General features: G+C 40.7%; 1 protein-coding gene across 2 annotated transcripts in view; it reads left to right on the top strand.

Annotated features, from left to right (window-relative positions):
• GLDN (gliomedin) overlaps positions 1-5,852 on the top strand; it is a 59,802-nt gene extending 53,950 nt beyond the window's left edge. For both annotated transcript variants that reach the window (XM_007081887.3, XM_042988854.1), the window contains 4 exons: positions 377-460; positions 558-683; positions 1,696-1,846; positions 4,203-5,852. In XM_007081887.3, coding sequence (XP_007081949.2) covers positions 377-460; positions 558-683; positions 1,696-1,846; positions 4,203-4,680 — 839 coding nt within the window. In that variant the 3' untranslated portion in view covers positions 4,681-5,852. The remainder of the gene's footprint in view (positions 1-376; positions 461-557; positions 684-1,695; positions 1,847-4,202) is intronic.
• The last annotated feature ends 10,768 nt before the right edge of the window (positions 5,853-16,620 follow it).

Below are 16,620 nucleotides of genomic sequence, written 5' to 3'. Positions count from 1 at the left end.
CCAGAGGGGCCAGGAAATTATCAGTAAGTCTCTTCTCCCCCCACCCCCCACCCCCAGAATTCTGAGGGCTTGGACAGACCACTTTTTCCCTTTTACTGACAGCCTCTTGAGATTGTATTACTTTAGCAACTGTGCTCCTAGAAAGCGTATTAGGAACTCACCAAGTGGTGGAGGTGAGGGGCGAGGGTGTGGAATTGGGAGTATATGACTTGTTGCTTAAAAGCAAGCAACCAAAAAACTTGGTAGACCTATTATAAAGAAAGCTTATAGGACTAGAGTCTGGAATGAGGTGGGGGAGAGCACCAATAATAAAGTTACATGAGTCTCACTGTGCTGCCTGCACTGGCTCTGATCGTTGCCATTGTCGTTGTTTTAGGGGAGACATGCGCCATACCAAATGATGATACCTTGGTTGGAAAAGCTGATGAGAAAGGCGGGGAACACCATTCTCCACAAGCAGGTGCAGAGGCAAAGCATCTTGTTTTGAAATTCAGAAATTGGATGTCTTAAATTCATAATTGGTAGGTGAATGACTTTCCTTTCTCTTCTTTTGACAGAATCCATGATCGCTTCCATTGGAAATCCAACACAAGTACTGAAAGTTAAAGAGACATTTGGGACTTGGATAAGAGAGTCTGCTAACAAGAGTGATGAGCGGATCTGGGTGACTGAACATTTCTCAGGTACCTTCACTTGACAATGACCCACATCATTGTGGTAGTTGTGCCTTTAATCTGTTGCCCGCCTTCAGGCTTCTTCTATCTCTGTGTGTCTGAAATCCCTGCTGACTGGTGTCACAGAACTGCCCTTTATTTCAGACAGCACAAATGCGTGGGCAGAACACTTTTCTCAGTTGAGCACACTGGTGACAAGCCTTGCAGTTCAGGTCACAAGGATATGACCGGGGTATTCCCAACTTATCTTATCCAGAAGGAAGCAAATATCATTATGACTCCAGTCTTTAAAAGCCCCAAACCATAATGTGGAAGAAATATCAGACAAATTCTTGTGCACTGTCCATCTTTCTTTAAGGAGAGTACTTTTGGCCATCTTTCTCAGATATCTGTTGGACAGAGAGCCCAGGGGAGAAGGTGAAGCGCCATCTTGCAGACACACTGCATCTAAGCATGACCCTAGTTATACTGCCCCAGAGGGACGTGGTCAGGGATTGCCAGTGAGGGTAGCAGTAACCTCATTCCAGAAGAGGTCTGACCATATTCACTGGTCAGAGCGATAGCTGAGACACTCTGCTCCATTTCATCAGGGCCAAGTGATCAGCGGGTAGTGACTGTGTGGGTTGCCAGCTAAGAAGGACGCTGACTCAGAAGGAAAGAGGAACGCTGTGAATTAGCAGTGGCAGGAGGAGGCAGGAGGTGACTGCCCAAGTGCCAAGTGTTTGCTGTTCCCAGTACAGGCCTATATCGGTCTGATAGATTTTATAAACAATCTAGGGTATGCTGGGAGGGAGTGATACAGTTTTCCTAGGAGGAGTAAAGCCAAACTCTGTGGCTCCTACCTTTGAAGCATGGTTCTGGAATCCAGAGAAGAGAACTGGACTTTGAGTTTGGGAGTCTGAGACTCTAACCTGGACATGAACCCTTGCAGGACACCTCACTCTCAAGTTCCCTCTTTCTAACTCTCTCCCCTGACTCACTCCCAAGCTGTGATTGCCTCTCCCTGGCTTTCCCCCTGCAGGCATCAGGGTGAAGGAATTCAAAGACCAACCCTCCCTGTTGAATGGTAGTTACACTCTCGTGCATCTCCCATATTATTTCCATGGCTGCGGGCATGCCGTTCACAACAACTGTCTCTACTACCACAAAGGAGGCTCCAACACCATAGTGAGGTGAGTCATCTGGGTCACAGCTGTCTTTCTGCATCCCAGACAGCACCTGTGTGGTGCTTTAGTAATCTGAGAGCTACTTAGGGTCTGGGACTATGGTGCCATCATCTTCCTGTCCCCAGAGCCTGGCACACAGAGGTCAGTCAGGGTTTTCTGACTGAATGAACCACAGGAAACAGTGAGTGAGCCCCATGACCCAGCCCTGACCTGGGATCTGCAACATTGCTGCTTGGGACACCAAGACTAAGGTCAGAGCCAGAGGGAAGTAGACCTGGTGTGATTAGGGCTGCAGCTTTGTCATCCTTTGAGAAAAGAAGCAGCCAGAACCTAGCTCTCCCTAGGCAGGAAGGTTCACACGCACTCAAAGTTTCTGAAAAACTTTGGGTGTGAAGAATTTCATGTCCCAGCTGAGATCATTGAAGACTAAGGATGACAGTGCAAAGCCAGGGAACTTTGTGTTCAGATTGATCTGTCATCTTGATGGAGCCCTTGCCAGGCCACCTGTCTTCCTCTCTGCTTACCAAGGGGAAGGAAAGTGGTCACCTGGGTAAGCTGTGCTCGGGGTGGCAGCCATATCTTCCTGGCTCCCCAAAAGAATTGCTAAAATTTTGTCTTTGTGGCTCAAGAAGAAATCAGGTTTTGGGCCGAGGCAGGGCATCTTGGGAAATGAAGAGAGTAGGGAGCTCAAGTCAGGTTCCAACTTCGCCTACTCACTCCATGGCCTCGGACAAGACACCACCTCCTGTGGTCTGCAGCCCTCCAGCTGTACCCTTATCTGAGATAATTCCAGTATTATGAAAGCCATGGTCCTAGTCATCCAAAACAAGAGATAAGGACCTGAGAGAGGGCTGGGTCCCTCTTCCCTTGCCCTCACGGCCCTCCTCCACTTGGTGAGGTCCAATCGCAACAACCTTGCTGGCATTGAGTGTGGGTGAGGATGGGGGTGGGACACATGTCAGCTGTGGCTGGAAGCATCTCCTCCTCCCCCTCTCATTCCTCTCTCCCAGGCCTCCCCATCATTTCCATATCTCCCTGGCTACCTCATTGGGCAGAGTCTTGTGTTAACAGCAAACACAACCAACCCACCTCCTGTTCAGAAGCCAGTACTCCCCAGACACATTCCTTCCCATGACATTTCTCCTCATTTAATTCTGCAGCTCCCTACTGCCACAGCACTGTTTTTACATAGGGATGAGGGTGGTAAGGGAGTTCCAGGATGAGTGAGCCCCAGAAAGAGGATTGGCCTCTCCAAGAGTGTCTTCTAATGAAGCTATGTGTGTCTGACACACTGCTTCGGCCTGCTCTATGCCAGGCCACAGGCGGGGCCCGGGGGGCAGGCAGGCTGGAATAAGACCCTGTTTTTCCTGTGAGGGGACAGGCCTCCTCAAGAAATGCAGCTGCTAGGTACCAGACCAACGGTATTGATGGACTGATTGGCAGTTCTGAGCTCCAGACATTCAGAGGAAGAAGCAGAGGTGGGCAGGCAGGCTGTTCTCAAGACCTTATTTTCTCTGGTGTCTCTCACACTTAACTCAGGGTCTCTTGATTGACTCCAAGTTTGTTAGTTTAGGCTCCACCGCATATCTGCAGATTCATGCTTCCCCTATTTCTTCTCCTGCTCAATGGCACCCTCTTGTGTTTTTCTTCTCATTTAGCCTAACGTTCGTGAATTTTCATTCCTGGAGTTAGGTAACTTTTGAATCATAATCAACTTTTAGATATGGTCTGGATTTGGAGTCTGCCTGGTCAGACAGCCTCCAGGAGCTGAGGGCATGGGATTCCATGCTGTAGCTGAATTTATCCAGTCACTTTCCTGACAAGAAAACTGCATGGCCTTGACTTGGCTACGTTTCTTCTCAGCTGACAACTTTCTTCTTCATTTAGACCACTGTGACATTTTTGTCGTAAAAATTCCAGCATGGGGTAGAGGAAGAACCCCCAAAATTGCAGTTAGAAAACCTAAATTCTAACTCTGGCTACTTACTCATATTCCTGGGCTAGTCACTTTCTCATGTGTAAACTGAAAAGACTGGACTAGATCATTTTTTAAGGCCCCTTGCAGATCTAAGAATCTTAGGGCATTTCAGGAGGTTGGCAAACAACTGAGGAGTCATGAGGGTAAGGAATTTTCCTGGGGCACGTGGCACGAAGGTGGACACTTTAGATGTAGTCGGCATCCTTTACATCCTTGGTATGCAGAGCATTGTGGGTAAACCAGTAGACCTAGAATTTAGAAATGCAGAATCCCAAGCCCCACCCGTTTAATAGAGGAGGCAAAACAAAAACAAAAAGCAAAAAACAAAAAACCTACCATTGTCCACAAAAATGCTGACTCATATCTACCTTTTCCACATTTCAGATTTGAATTTGGCAAAGAAACATCCCAAACTCTGAAACTTGAAAATGCCCTGTATTTTGATCGAAAATACCTCTTTGCAAATTCCAAGACTTACTTCAATTTAGCTGTGGATGAAAAGGGTCTTTGGATTATCTATGCTTCAAGTGTGGATGGCTCAAGCATTCTTGTCGCCCAGTTGGATGAGAGGACATTCTCTGTGGTGCAACACATTAATACCACATACCCCAAGACCAAGGCCGGTAACGCCTTCATTGCCCAAGGGATCCTTTATGTCACGGACACCAAAGATCTGAGGATAACATTTGCCTTTGATTTGTTAGGAGGGAAACAGATCAATGCAAACTTTAATTTAAGAACTTCCCAGTCTGTTCTTGCCATGTTATCCTACAATATGAGAGACCAGCATTTATATTCATGGGAAGATGGTCATTTAATGCTTTATCCTGTGCGGTTTTTGTCAGCTACAATAAACCAGTGATGAGATGCATTCTGTTCCCCCTTGACAAGTTTCAGATGTTCTCTGGTACCATTAATATTCCAACATAAAACTTGTCTTTAGGGTAACCAGGTCCTTAGCTGTCATAATCTCATGACATGAGTTGAGTGTTTATATGGTCAGGGAACCCCCTTTAAATTCAGATTCCTTAGAGGAAAATAGCAACAGACTGGAGGTCAAGATGGCTATGATTTGGTGATTTCTCCACAGACTATCTGGGCAAGTTACCCTTCTCTCTGTGAGCCTTGTTTTCCTGACTGGTAATATGAAAGGGCTGCCAAAGATGACTGGCAAGACTCCCTCCACCTGTAGGGATTTCTGTGCTTCTCGGCTGTTGCTGCCTTCACAGCTGTTACATATTTGGTTTGGTTTTTTGGTTTTTAGCCACACGCTGAGCAAATTTACCTCCAAGTTGATAAGCCCAAACACTTGAGCAATGAATTCCTTACTAGTGACTTGTATTCAGTGCCTTGGGAAGCTGCATGGACCCTTTAAGGCTGTGGAGGGACCACATTACCCATAATTTATTACCATTCTCTGCGTCCGCACCAGCCACCACAGCACTGGAATGAGCATCATCCTGGGCTCGCGATTGCTGCTCCAAAGTTAAAAAAGCCAGGCACAGCTACAGCGCTCAGGCTTGCTAATGAAACAGAAACAGGCACTTCCAGGTTCCTATCAGTCTCTGATCCTGCTGTAGATCACAAACACTGAATCCTCACGTCACCCTGGCTGCTGCTTTCACTGCTACGCATCTGCTATCAACTACTAAATATTATGTGAGTAGGCATTAATCTGGCTAGAACCATGGGAAGCCCTTTGCAGTTTTTGGAAGAGGCACCATTTGTGATTATTATCTAGAACAGGGACGGGCAAACCATGGCCCTTAGGCCAAAGCTAGACCATTGCAAGTTTTTGTGAAGTTGTATTGGAACAGGGTCACTCGCCTTTGCTTGTGTATCAGAGTTTGTGACTACTTTTGCTCTACAGTGGCAGAATTGAGTTGTTGCGAAAAAGTTGAGTAGGGGCCCTGCAAAGCCTAGAACATTTACCCTTTGGCCCTTTACACCAAAAGTTTGCCAACTTCTGGGCTATAAAGTGAGGCTGATTGTTGGCAGGGCTTATTCGCCAGAGGCTGTTTGTTATGTTTTGTTTTATTCCAGACAAAGAAAGAGTAATAATACGGTTTGAGTGTTTGGTCGAGGGGAAGGGTGAGAACAGCATAAAATTAAGTGGCCCTCCCCCAAAGCGGTTAGTAAACCGCTCTTTCCCTAATGTAGTTTCAAAGGATGTCATCTGATCCCATTGGAAGCTAGGAGAAAAATCCAGTTTAACTTGCACCTGAATGCCCTTAAGTATGTATTTTCTGCCGATTCAGTTCTTCAGACATCCTGCAGCCTGGCGTATGGGCACGGCTGCTGAGAGGAGAGAGGAATCTGGAAAGTTACTGGGGTCCCACAGCCAGGAAGGAAGGGGACCCAGAGAAATCTTATGTAAAGATTTTTTTATCTGTTTGCCTTCACTGAATTCATGTGTGTGTTGGAGGAGAGCCACACACTCAGGGTTTTTCATTCTTGGGGGCCCCGAGTGTGGCCTGATCACTTATTTAATGGAAGCATTTTGAAACTTATGGGCTGTGCATATTTGGGTATTTAAATCTCCCCACCCCCTGAAAACACTTAGGCAGCTACTGGGGACTTCTTTGTTGTTGTATTCTCAAAATAATGGATATTTGAAAGCTTTTCTCCATTTCTCTGTTAGATTGGTTGTGTCCTGTCAGCATAGCTTTAAAAAAAATACTCTTCAGATTCATGTTTTGTAACAAAGTAAAATAGCTTCATACTTAAGATCAATGCATGTAGAGAATACTAGTCTTTTAAAGTATTTGAATATATGTGTTTCTGTTTTTGGACATAGGGGATCTGGATATGAATACAGTTTCATAGTAATAGTGGTATTAGTAATATATACATCCAATACTAATTATATATATGGTAGCAACCAAAGAATCTTGTTGAATTAGCACATATTCCTTTCAGAAAAAAATTTTTAGAAACCTCAGTCTTGATATCTGAACTATCCTGACTCCCTTAATTGTGGGTATGGGATTATATACTCACTGCTAGGGAAGTTCATACTGGGATTTTTTTTTTTTTCCCCATGGAGGACTAATATCGGGATAACTGAGTCTGAGCAAGGTGTAAGTAACAGTATAATAGGGTTGAAGGTTTGTCTTTACACAAGGCAAAGAATCCAGATTTTACTCCTTGCCTGCAAATACTACTTTATTAAAAAAAAAAAAAAAAGGCTTGGGCTCACTGCTAAAGTAGAATGTACAACCTAATGTTTTTAAGTCAAGATATCATTTTAGAAGTTTACATTGTCACTTATAATCAAAGTTGCTTTAAAGCACTTTTCAAATATCTGCACTTCTGATGTCAGAATCAAAGCAGATAATTTCCTAATTCTTCTTTAATCTAAAATAGATAGCTTTCCCCTGGAAAGTAAATAAAACTGTCCTCCCAACCTCAAATGTAGGCCAGACACTATTTCAAAGCATTTTCTCTCAAAGTGATAATGTGTCCTATCAAAGCCGTGCAGGCGGTCATGGTCTCAAGTGGACCACTAAGCACAGATGTTATGACAGAGAAAGAGTTCTGGGGTGAAAGCTTTAAAATGAGGAGTTCAGGGGCACCTGGGCGGCTCAGTCAGTTAAGCGTCTGACCTCAGCCCAAGTCATGATCTCGTTTTCAGGAGTTTGAGCCCCGCCTTGGACTCTGTATTGACAGCTGAGAGCCTGGAGCCTGCTTCGGATTCTGTGTCTCCCTCTCTCTCTGCCCTTCCCCTGCGCGTGCTCTGTGTCTTTCTCTGTCTCAAAAATAAATAAATGTTAACAAAAAATTAAAATGAGGAGTTCCAGGCTTAGGTCCCTTCGCAGCCATTCCCTTCAAGATTGCTAAGTGAGGGGCCAATGAGACTCTATGATCCTTGAAGAGCCAGGAGTCACTTTCCAACTTCAAGGTGCATTTTGTCTGTGAATGATGTCAAACCACATGAAGAGGTGTGTGATAGGGCTTTTCAGTTTCTCCGCTGCTGCTGGGACCTGGTGTAGCAAGCGCACTATTAAAAGATGGGATGTCCAATCTGTAACCACAGATCTGAACAATTCTGAACAACAAATTAATCATGGTGAATGTCTCTCTTTTGGTTGCCGTTTGTTTAACGTTAGTCAATAAAATAAGTCATACGTTGAAACAAGTGTATTCTTATTTTTACCTCCTGTTGATTTACATGTAACATTTACAAGAAAAAAGAACAACCCAAAGCAATATTGTGGAAGAATTACATTGGTTGCTCCTCTGTTGAAACTCTTGGAATTTGCTGACTCCTGAATACTGAAAAGTCGTTGATACGGACTATGTGTTCTCTATAGGAAAACCCGAAAAATGTGGAAACCAGTAACTAGAACTAGAGACAGACGTAAACTCAGTGAAGATCTGCTAATTTATTGACATGGCAAAGCAATTGGAAAGAACATAACATTTTGATCTAAAAATAAAATAAGACTTTTAAAAAACTGAATTGGTGTGAATTTGGGCAGGTATCTTAATCCCTCAGCCTCTGTTTCATCTGTAAAAGGTATAATAGTATTACTTACCTCCTTTGATTTTTCTGTGTCAAATGACAAATGCTATGAAAATGATATAATTCTTGATAAATTATTGTTACTTTCACAGTTCATTCTTATGGAGAATCAGATTCTTGCAGCCTTATTCAAGGGTTGAGGGGACTGCATCAGGGACACCACACCACAGTTTCTGTCTGCTGGCCTGTTTGATTAGGCGGTTAACACTTCACATCCCCAAAAATGGTTCTTAGCAATGTAACGAATTTACAATAAAACTGACTCTAATAATGAAAAAAATGGACTTTTCCCTCTGCCCTTCCATCCTCCCTTCCACAGGTGCTGAATCAAGGGCACTTCTCAATGACATCCTCCTGGCTGAACTCCATCCCAGAGCTTGCTTCCTGGGAAACCCAATCCATTGTAGAGTTGCCAGATAAACTCCAGGATGCCCAGTTAAAACTTAAATTGAGATAAAGAACAACCACAACATTTTTAGTGTAAGTATGTCCCAGGTATGGTACAGAATATATTTACAATTAAAACTTGTTTGTCTGAAATTCTAATTTGACTGGGAGTCCTGCAACCCTAAACAGATGTGGTCCTAAAAAGAAGCCACTGAGATCAGGTTTTGGAGCTGGATCATTCACCACCTGTTTACAATGAGGACTCCATTGCTGGTAGTAGATTGAGCACAATTAGCCTTTGGGACAATGCGATGGTCCATTTGTTAAGACTTTGGTGATGAATGGTATACCAGTGGAAAGGAATACCTTAGCTAATGTTATGTATCAGATGTTTGAGAATTAGGGAAAAATAGGGACTAAAAAGGAAACAAAATCAGGAGGGAGGCTGTTGCTAAGCTTGATTGGCCCTCTGGAAAAAGATAAAAACGCTGAAACCAATTAATTGCCAACTGAAAGCTACGTGAGAAAGCCCAGGTAGGGCCTCCTTCGCAGCATACAAAGAGGTTCTGATCTCTTGCAGTAGAGAGCAGGAAAAAATGAGGACCTGACCTTGGACTTGATCAGAGTTGCCAAGCTCCCAAGAAGGTGAAACTCACAGTCAGAGAAGTTCGCTGTACCAAGGTGAGGACCCAGACAGGGAAAGATTCGGAACCTGCCGTATGGGATGGGGATATCTAGGTTGGCTGCTTCCAAATTTCATTGTGTGTAGTATTTGTGGTCATTTGGAAACAGAGGAAATTCAGGGCTGGGTTACACTAAGTAAGCTTGTTGGCAATTTTTTTTCTGCAAAAGGTCTGATAATAATTTAGGCTTTGTAGGCCACACTGTCTCTGCTTAACTGTTTAACTCTGCTGTTGTAGCTAAAAACAATCCTAGACCACACATAAGTGAGGAAGCATGGCTATATTTCAAAAAAACTTTCTGGACATTGAAATTTGAATTTCATAATTTTCAAGTGTCATAAAATGTTTTTCTTTTGACTCTCAACTATTTAAAAATGTAGAAAACCATTCTTAGCTTACAGATTGTACAAAAACAGGTGGTAGGCTTTATTTGACCTACAGTGCAGTTTGCTGACCCTTGGTGTGATACTGTGATTTAGAATTAGACATACATATTTGTTCTTTGTCCCCTTTTCTTACACAGAGCTCCTAAAACTATTGGAATTTCCTGTGATTAGAGCCATAAAAAATGTCTTTTATTGTTAATGAGGTGACTTTTGAAAAGCCCCTAAACAACCTAAGGATGGAGGCTGGTTGCCAGGGCACCCAAATATGTCATTAGAAGGTTGGGACTTTGAGTCCCACCCTGACCTCCAGGGAGAGGAGATGGGCTGGAGGTTAAATCAGTTGCCAGCGGCCAGTGATTTAATCAATCATGGCTGTGTAATGAAGCCTCCATTAAAAACCCAAAGGACTTAATGTATTTTCCGTATTTATGAGTCTGTTCCTCTTTTTATTGTTTTATTGAAGTTTAGTTGACACATAATGTTACATTATTTTCAGATGTACAACATAGTGGTTCGACAACTCTGTTAAACTCACCACAAGTATAACTACCATCTGTCATCATAGAATGCTATTACAATATCATTGACTATATTCCCTATATTGTATTTTTTATCCCTGTGACTTACTCATTCCATAACTAGAAGCTTGTGTCTCCCACTCCCTTCACCTCCTCCCCTCTGGCAACCACCAGTTTCTTCTCTGTACTTACATTCTATTTATGCTTTTTTTGTGTATTTCTTTTTTTGTGTGCATTTTGTTTTTTCAATTCTACATATAAGTGAAATCATATTGTATTTGTCTTTGTCTGGCTTATTTTACTTATCATAATATCCTCTAGGTCCATCTATGTTGTCTCAAATAGCAATAACTCATTCTTTCTTATGGCTGAGTAATAGTCCATTGTGTATATACACATCTTTCTTTACCCATTCATCTATCATTGGACACTTAGGTTGCTTCCATATCTTGGCTATTGTAAATAACACCGCAGTAAGCATAGGGATGTGTATATCTTTACAAATTAGTGTTTGTTTCCTTCAGGTAGATACCAAGAAGTTGTGTTTCTGCATCATATGGTACTTCTGTTTTTAATTTTTTTAGGAACCTTCATACTGTTTTCCACAGTGGCTGCACCAATTTACCTTCCCACCAACAGTACATGAGGGTTCCCTTGTCTCTACATCCTTGCCAACACGTGTTGTTTCTGGTCTCTTTGATACTAGCCATTATATTCAACACCTGATGATGATGATGATTTAAAAAATGGACAAAAGACCTGAATAGACATTTTTCCAAAGAAGACATACAAATGGCCAACACATGAAAAGATGGTCAACATCACTAATTATCAGAGAAATACAAATCAAAACCACAATGAGATATTCCCTTGGAACAATCATTCTGCCTTTTAATGGAGGTATTTAAACAAGGAATTAGTGAACTACAGTCTGCTAGGCTACCTATTTTTGTAAATAATATTTTATTAGAATGCAGCCACACTCATCTATGTATTGACTGACACTGTTTTTGTTTGTGCTACAACAGCAGAGTTATGTAATTGCTACAGAAACCTGCTGCAAACATAAAATAATTACTATTTAGCCCTTTAAGAAAAGGTTTGCTGACCCTTGGCTAGACCATTTACATTTAATGTAATTATTGTTATGGCTGACTTAAATCTATAATCTTGATATTGTCTCATCTGTTGTTTTTCTTTTTCCGCTGTTTTTTGAACTGACTGAATTTTTTAATAACTCCACCTTACTTTCTTTCTGGGCTTTTGGTTATAATAAGTATAAGTTGTTACAAACAACTTACTGTTTTATTTTCCTTTAGAGTTTATCGTATTTTTATCAGTGTACCTGTACTTTTTTAGCATAAGAAACTTAGAACAATATATTTCCATTCTCTTCTCCTGGCCTTTGTGCTATTGTTCTTATGCATTTTACTTGTACATATGGTATGCAACCAGCAAGTATTAGTATTTTTGATTCAAGTAGACAGTCATCTTTTAAATATATTTTAATAACAAAGAAAGAAGTCTATTCTTTGCCTATGTAGTTACCGGTGTTGGTGATTTGTGTTTCTTTGTGCAGATAGATCTCCATCTAGTATCATTCCTTTTTGGATTGAGGGACTGACTTCCTATACACGACTTTCACATTTCTTAGTGCAGATCTGCTGGTGATAAATTCATTTACCTTTTCTTTGTTGAAGTCTTTATTTCACATTCTTTTTGTGCTTCTTTTTTGGCAAGGCAATTAGGTCTTTCTTGCTTTTATCCCCAGTTTGAGCCATAATTGACCTATAACGTTCCTTAGTTTTAGGTGTACAACATAATTATAGGATATATGTAAAGTGAAAAAATTATCACAGTAAGTTTAGCTAACATCTATCACCTTACATAAATTCTTTTCTTGTGATGGCAACTGTGTGTGTGTGTGTGTGTGTGTGTGTGTGTGATGAGAACTTTAAAAAGTCTACTCTTCTAGCAATCATCAATTATGCAATATGGTATTGTTAAATATAGACATTATACATTATATCCTCAGAACTTATATATTCTATAACTGGAAGCTGTTACCTTTACCTCGCATTCATGTATTTCCCACTGACAAGCCCCCCCCCCCCCAACAAATAATCTATTCTCTATCTCCTTAAATTGGATTTTCTTAGATTCCACATGTAAGTGAGATCATAAGAATATCTTCTCTGCCAGACTTAATTTCACTGAGCATAATGCCCTCAAGCATGAACCTCAGGGTGAATGGTCAAATAGGTTGTTTCCGAATTAGGCTGTCATTGTAATTATAGCTATGACTACAATGAACATTTGGATGCAAACAGCTTTTTCAGATAGAGATTTCATTCCCTTTGGGTATATACCCAGACTGGAATATGGAATCATATGAAAGTTCAATTTTTAATAATTTGAACCTCCATAATATTCTCTATATCACCTTAGCAATTTATATTGCTAACAACAGTGAAAAGGAAATGCCTTTTTCTCATCCTTACCTATACTTGTTATCCCTTTGTTACATTTCTATTTGATGTTATCTCTTTGTTGTTTTAACAGGTGTGAAGTGCTGTCATTGTGGTTTAGATTTGCATCGCTCTAATTCATGATGTTGAGCCCCTTTTCACCTTCCTCCTGGCTACTCTGTCTTATTTGGGGGAAATGTCTATCTACTTGGTGCCCTTGGGCATTTTCTAATTGGATGGTTTCATTTCTTTCTACTGAGTCATAGGCATTTGTTAGATGTTATGGATATCAACCCCGATCAGATATGATGTGTTAATGTTTGTTCTCCCATTCTGCAGCTTGCCTTTTCATTTCCTAATGGATTCCTTGGCTGGGTGGGAGCTTTTTAGTTTGGTGTAATCTCGCTTGTTTGTTTTTGCTTTGGTTGCCTTTGCTTTGAGGGACAAATCAAAAAAATCATTGCGAAGATTTACATCAAAGAACTTACCTACTGTGTTTTCACCTAGGAGTTTTAGGATTTCAGGTCTCATGTTCATGTCTTTAACCCAATTCGAGTTGATTCTTTCATATATGGTGTAAGAGAGGAGTCCACTCTCATCCTTTTGCCTGTGGCTGTCTACTTTTCCCAGCAGTTTATTGCAGAGACTACCTTCTTTCCATTGTTTACTCTTGACTCCTGGTCATAAGGTGGTCACAGATGAGTGGGTTTATTTCTAGGTTCCCTATTCTGTTCGTGTCCATTTTTATGCCAATACCATACTATTTTGATTTTTTTAATGTTTATTTTTGAGAAAGAGAGCATGGGCAGGGGAGGGGCAGAGAGAGAAAGAGACACAGAATGTGAAGCAGGCTCCAGGCTCTGAGCTGTCAGCACAGAACCCAACGCGGCGCTCAAACCCATGAACCGTTAGACCATGACCTGAGAAGAAGTCGGACACTTAACCGACTGAGCCACCCAGGTGCCCCTTAATTGAGGTATCATGAAGAGCTAACATTATACTAGCTTCAGGTGCCCAACATAATGGTTCAGTATTTGTATATATTGTGAAATGACCACCACACTAAGTCTAGTTAACATATATTGCCACAAATTGTTACTAACATGTTTTCTTGTGATGAGAACTTTTAAGATGTATTCTCTTAACTTTCAAATACACAGTACAGTATTAGTAATGGTAATTACTGTGCTGTATGTACATTACATCCCTGGACTTTTTGTTTTTCCTAAAGCTGGGAGTTGGTGCTTTTTAACCTTAGTCACCCACTCATCTACCTCCCACCTTTCCCTGCCTCTGGAAACCACCAAATTTTTCTCTAGATCTATGAACTCAGTTTGGTTTTTGAGTTTGTTTCTTGGTTGTTTTTTTTTCTTTTTTCTTGTTAAGATTCCACCAGTAAGTGAGATCAGTCTGATTCATTCCACTGGGCACAATATTCCCAAGGTCCATCTGTGTTGTTGCAAATAAGCCTTCTTGTTTATGTACACATGATCCCATTGTGTACATATATACCCCATTTTCTCTATCCATTCATCCACCTGTGGACACTTCTGTTGTTTCCATACCTTGCCTATTGTAAGTATGCTGCAGTAAGCATGGGGGTGCATGTGTCTTCTCAAGTTAGTGTTTTTATTTTCTTTGGATACTCAGAAGCAGAGTTGCAGGATCACATGGTAGTTCTATTTTTAATGTTTTGAGGAATCTCCATTCTGTCTTCCATAGTGGCTGTGTCGATTTACATTGCCACCAAGGGCATCCAAGGGCTCACCCTTCTCTACATCCTCACCAACACTAATGTCTTGGCTTCTTGATGATAGCCAGGTAGCAGTTGTGAGAGGATATGTCATTGTGGTTTTGATTTGCATTTTGCTGATGAGGAGTGATATTGAGCATTTAACTCTTGGCCATCCATGTGACTTCTTTGGCAAATGTCTGTTGAGATCCTCTGCCCATATTTAATCAGACTTTTGTTGCTATCTTTATATATTGTGGATATTCACCTCATCAGATACATGCTTTACAAATAGTTTCTCCCCTTGTATATCTGGCCTTTTCATCTTGTTGATAAATGTCCTTAGCTTTACAGAAGCTTTTCAATTTGATGGAGTCCCACTTGTTTAGTTTTGCCTTTGCTGCCCTTGCTTTTGGTGTCACAACCAAAACTTCCATTGCCATAACCAGTGACTAGAACCTTAACCCCTGTGTTTTCATCTATGAGTTTTATGGTTTCTGGTCTCACTTTCAAGTCTTTAATGTACTCTCAGTAAAGTTTTTTTTTTTTTAAACATACTGTAATTTTTTATTATCAACCATCTAAAGTCATAATGTCTCTAGATTAACACCAAGTGACCGAGTACTTTATTCCTGAAAAAGGTTTTGGAAAAACTTCCCTCTGTGCAGTTGATTTGGCTGAATTTTTTTCTTTAAAAATTTTAATGCCAGTATAATGAACATAGTGTTATATTTCAGGTATATAATATAGTGATTCAAAATTGTATACATTACTCAGTGCTCAAGATAAGTGTACTTTTAATCCCCTTCATCTATTTCACCTATCCTCTCCCCCACCTCCCCTCTGGTAACTGCCAACTCTATATATTAAAGAACCTAGGTGGGAGAAGATCTTGTCCTCCTTTTTTTGGATCATTTGTTTTGTTAAATTCCACATACAAATAAAATCTTAGGGTATTTACTGTCTTTCTGTGACTTATTTCACTTAGCATAATACCCTCTAGATTCATCCATGTTATTGGAAATGGAAAGGTTTCATTTTTTTTGTGACTAATATTCCAGTGTGTGTGTGTACCAATCTTCTTTGCCCATTCAGCTCTTGATGGACACCTGTGTTGCTTTCTGTAATTTGGTTATTATAAATAATGCTACAATAACATAGGGGTGCATATACCCTTTTGAATTAGCATTTTTGTATTCTTTGGGTAAATACCCAGGAGTGGAATTACTGGGTCTTATGGTCATTCTGTTTTTAATTTTCATGGAACATCCATTGTGTCTTCCACAGAAGCTGTACCAGTTTGCATTCCTAACAATGGTGTATGAGGGTTCCTTTTTTTCCAAATCCTTGTCAACATTTGTTTCTTGTGTTTTCAATTTTATCCATTCTGATAGGTGTGAGGTGATATCTCATTGCACTTTTGATTTGTATTTCCTTGACAATTAGTGATGTTGAGCATCTTTTCATGTGTCTGTTGGCCATCTAGATATCTGGAGAAATGTCTGTTCTTGTCTCTGCCCATTTTTTAATTATTTGTTTTTTGGGTGTTGAGTTGTAGAAGGTCTTCGTATATTTGGATACAAACCCTTTATTAGATATGTCATTTGCAAATATCTTCTCATTCAGTAGGTTCCCTTTTTTTGTTGATCATTTCCTTTGCTGTACAGCAGCTTTTTATTTTGATGAGGTCCCAGTTTATTTTTGCTTTTGTTTCCCAACACATTTGTTGAAGAGACTATCTATCTCTGTGTTGCATATTGTTATCGCCTTTGTCATAGGTTACTTAACCAAATACTCATGGATTTATTTCTGTGCTCTCTATTCTGTTCCATCAGTCTATGCATCTTTTTTTTTGTGTCAGTACCACACTGGTTTGCTACAGCTCTCTGGTGTATCTTGAAATCTGGAATTATGATACCTCCAGCTTTGCTCTTCTTTTTCAAGACTTCTTTAGCTATTTGGGTGTGCGTGTGTGTGTGTGTGTGGTTCCAAACAAATTTTATAATTATTTCTTCTAGTTCTATGAAAAATACTGTTGGTATTTTGATAAGAATTGCACTGAATCTGTGGATTGCTTTGAGCAGTATGAGGATTTTAATAATA

The sequence above is a fragment of the Panthera tigris genome, chromosome B3 (genome assembly GCF_018350195.1).
Source record: "Panthera tigris isolate Pti1 chromosome B3, P.tigris_Pti1_mat1.1, whole genome shotgun sequence".
NCBI lineage: Eukaryota > Metazoa > Chordata > Mammalia > Carnivora > Felidae > Panthera > Panthera tigris.
This window is presented reverse-complemented; position numbering and strand designations above follow the sequence as displayed.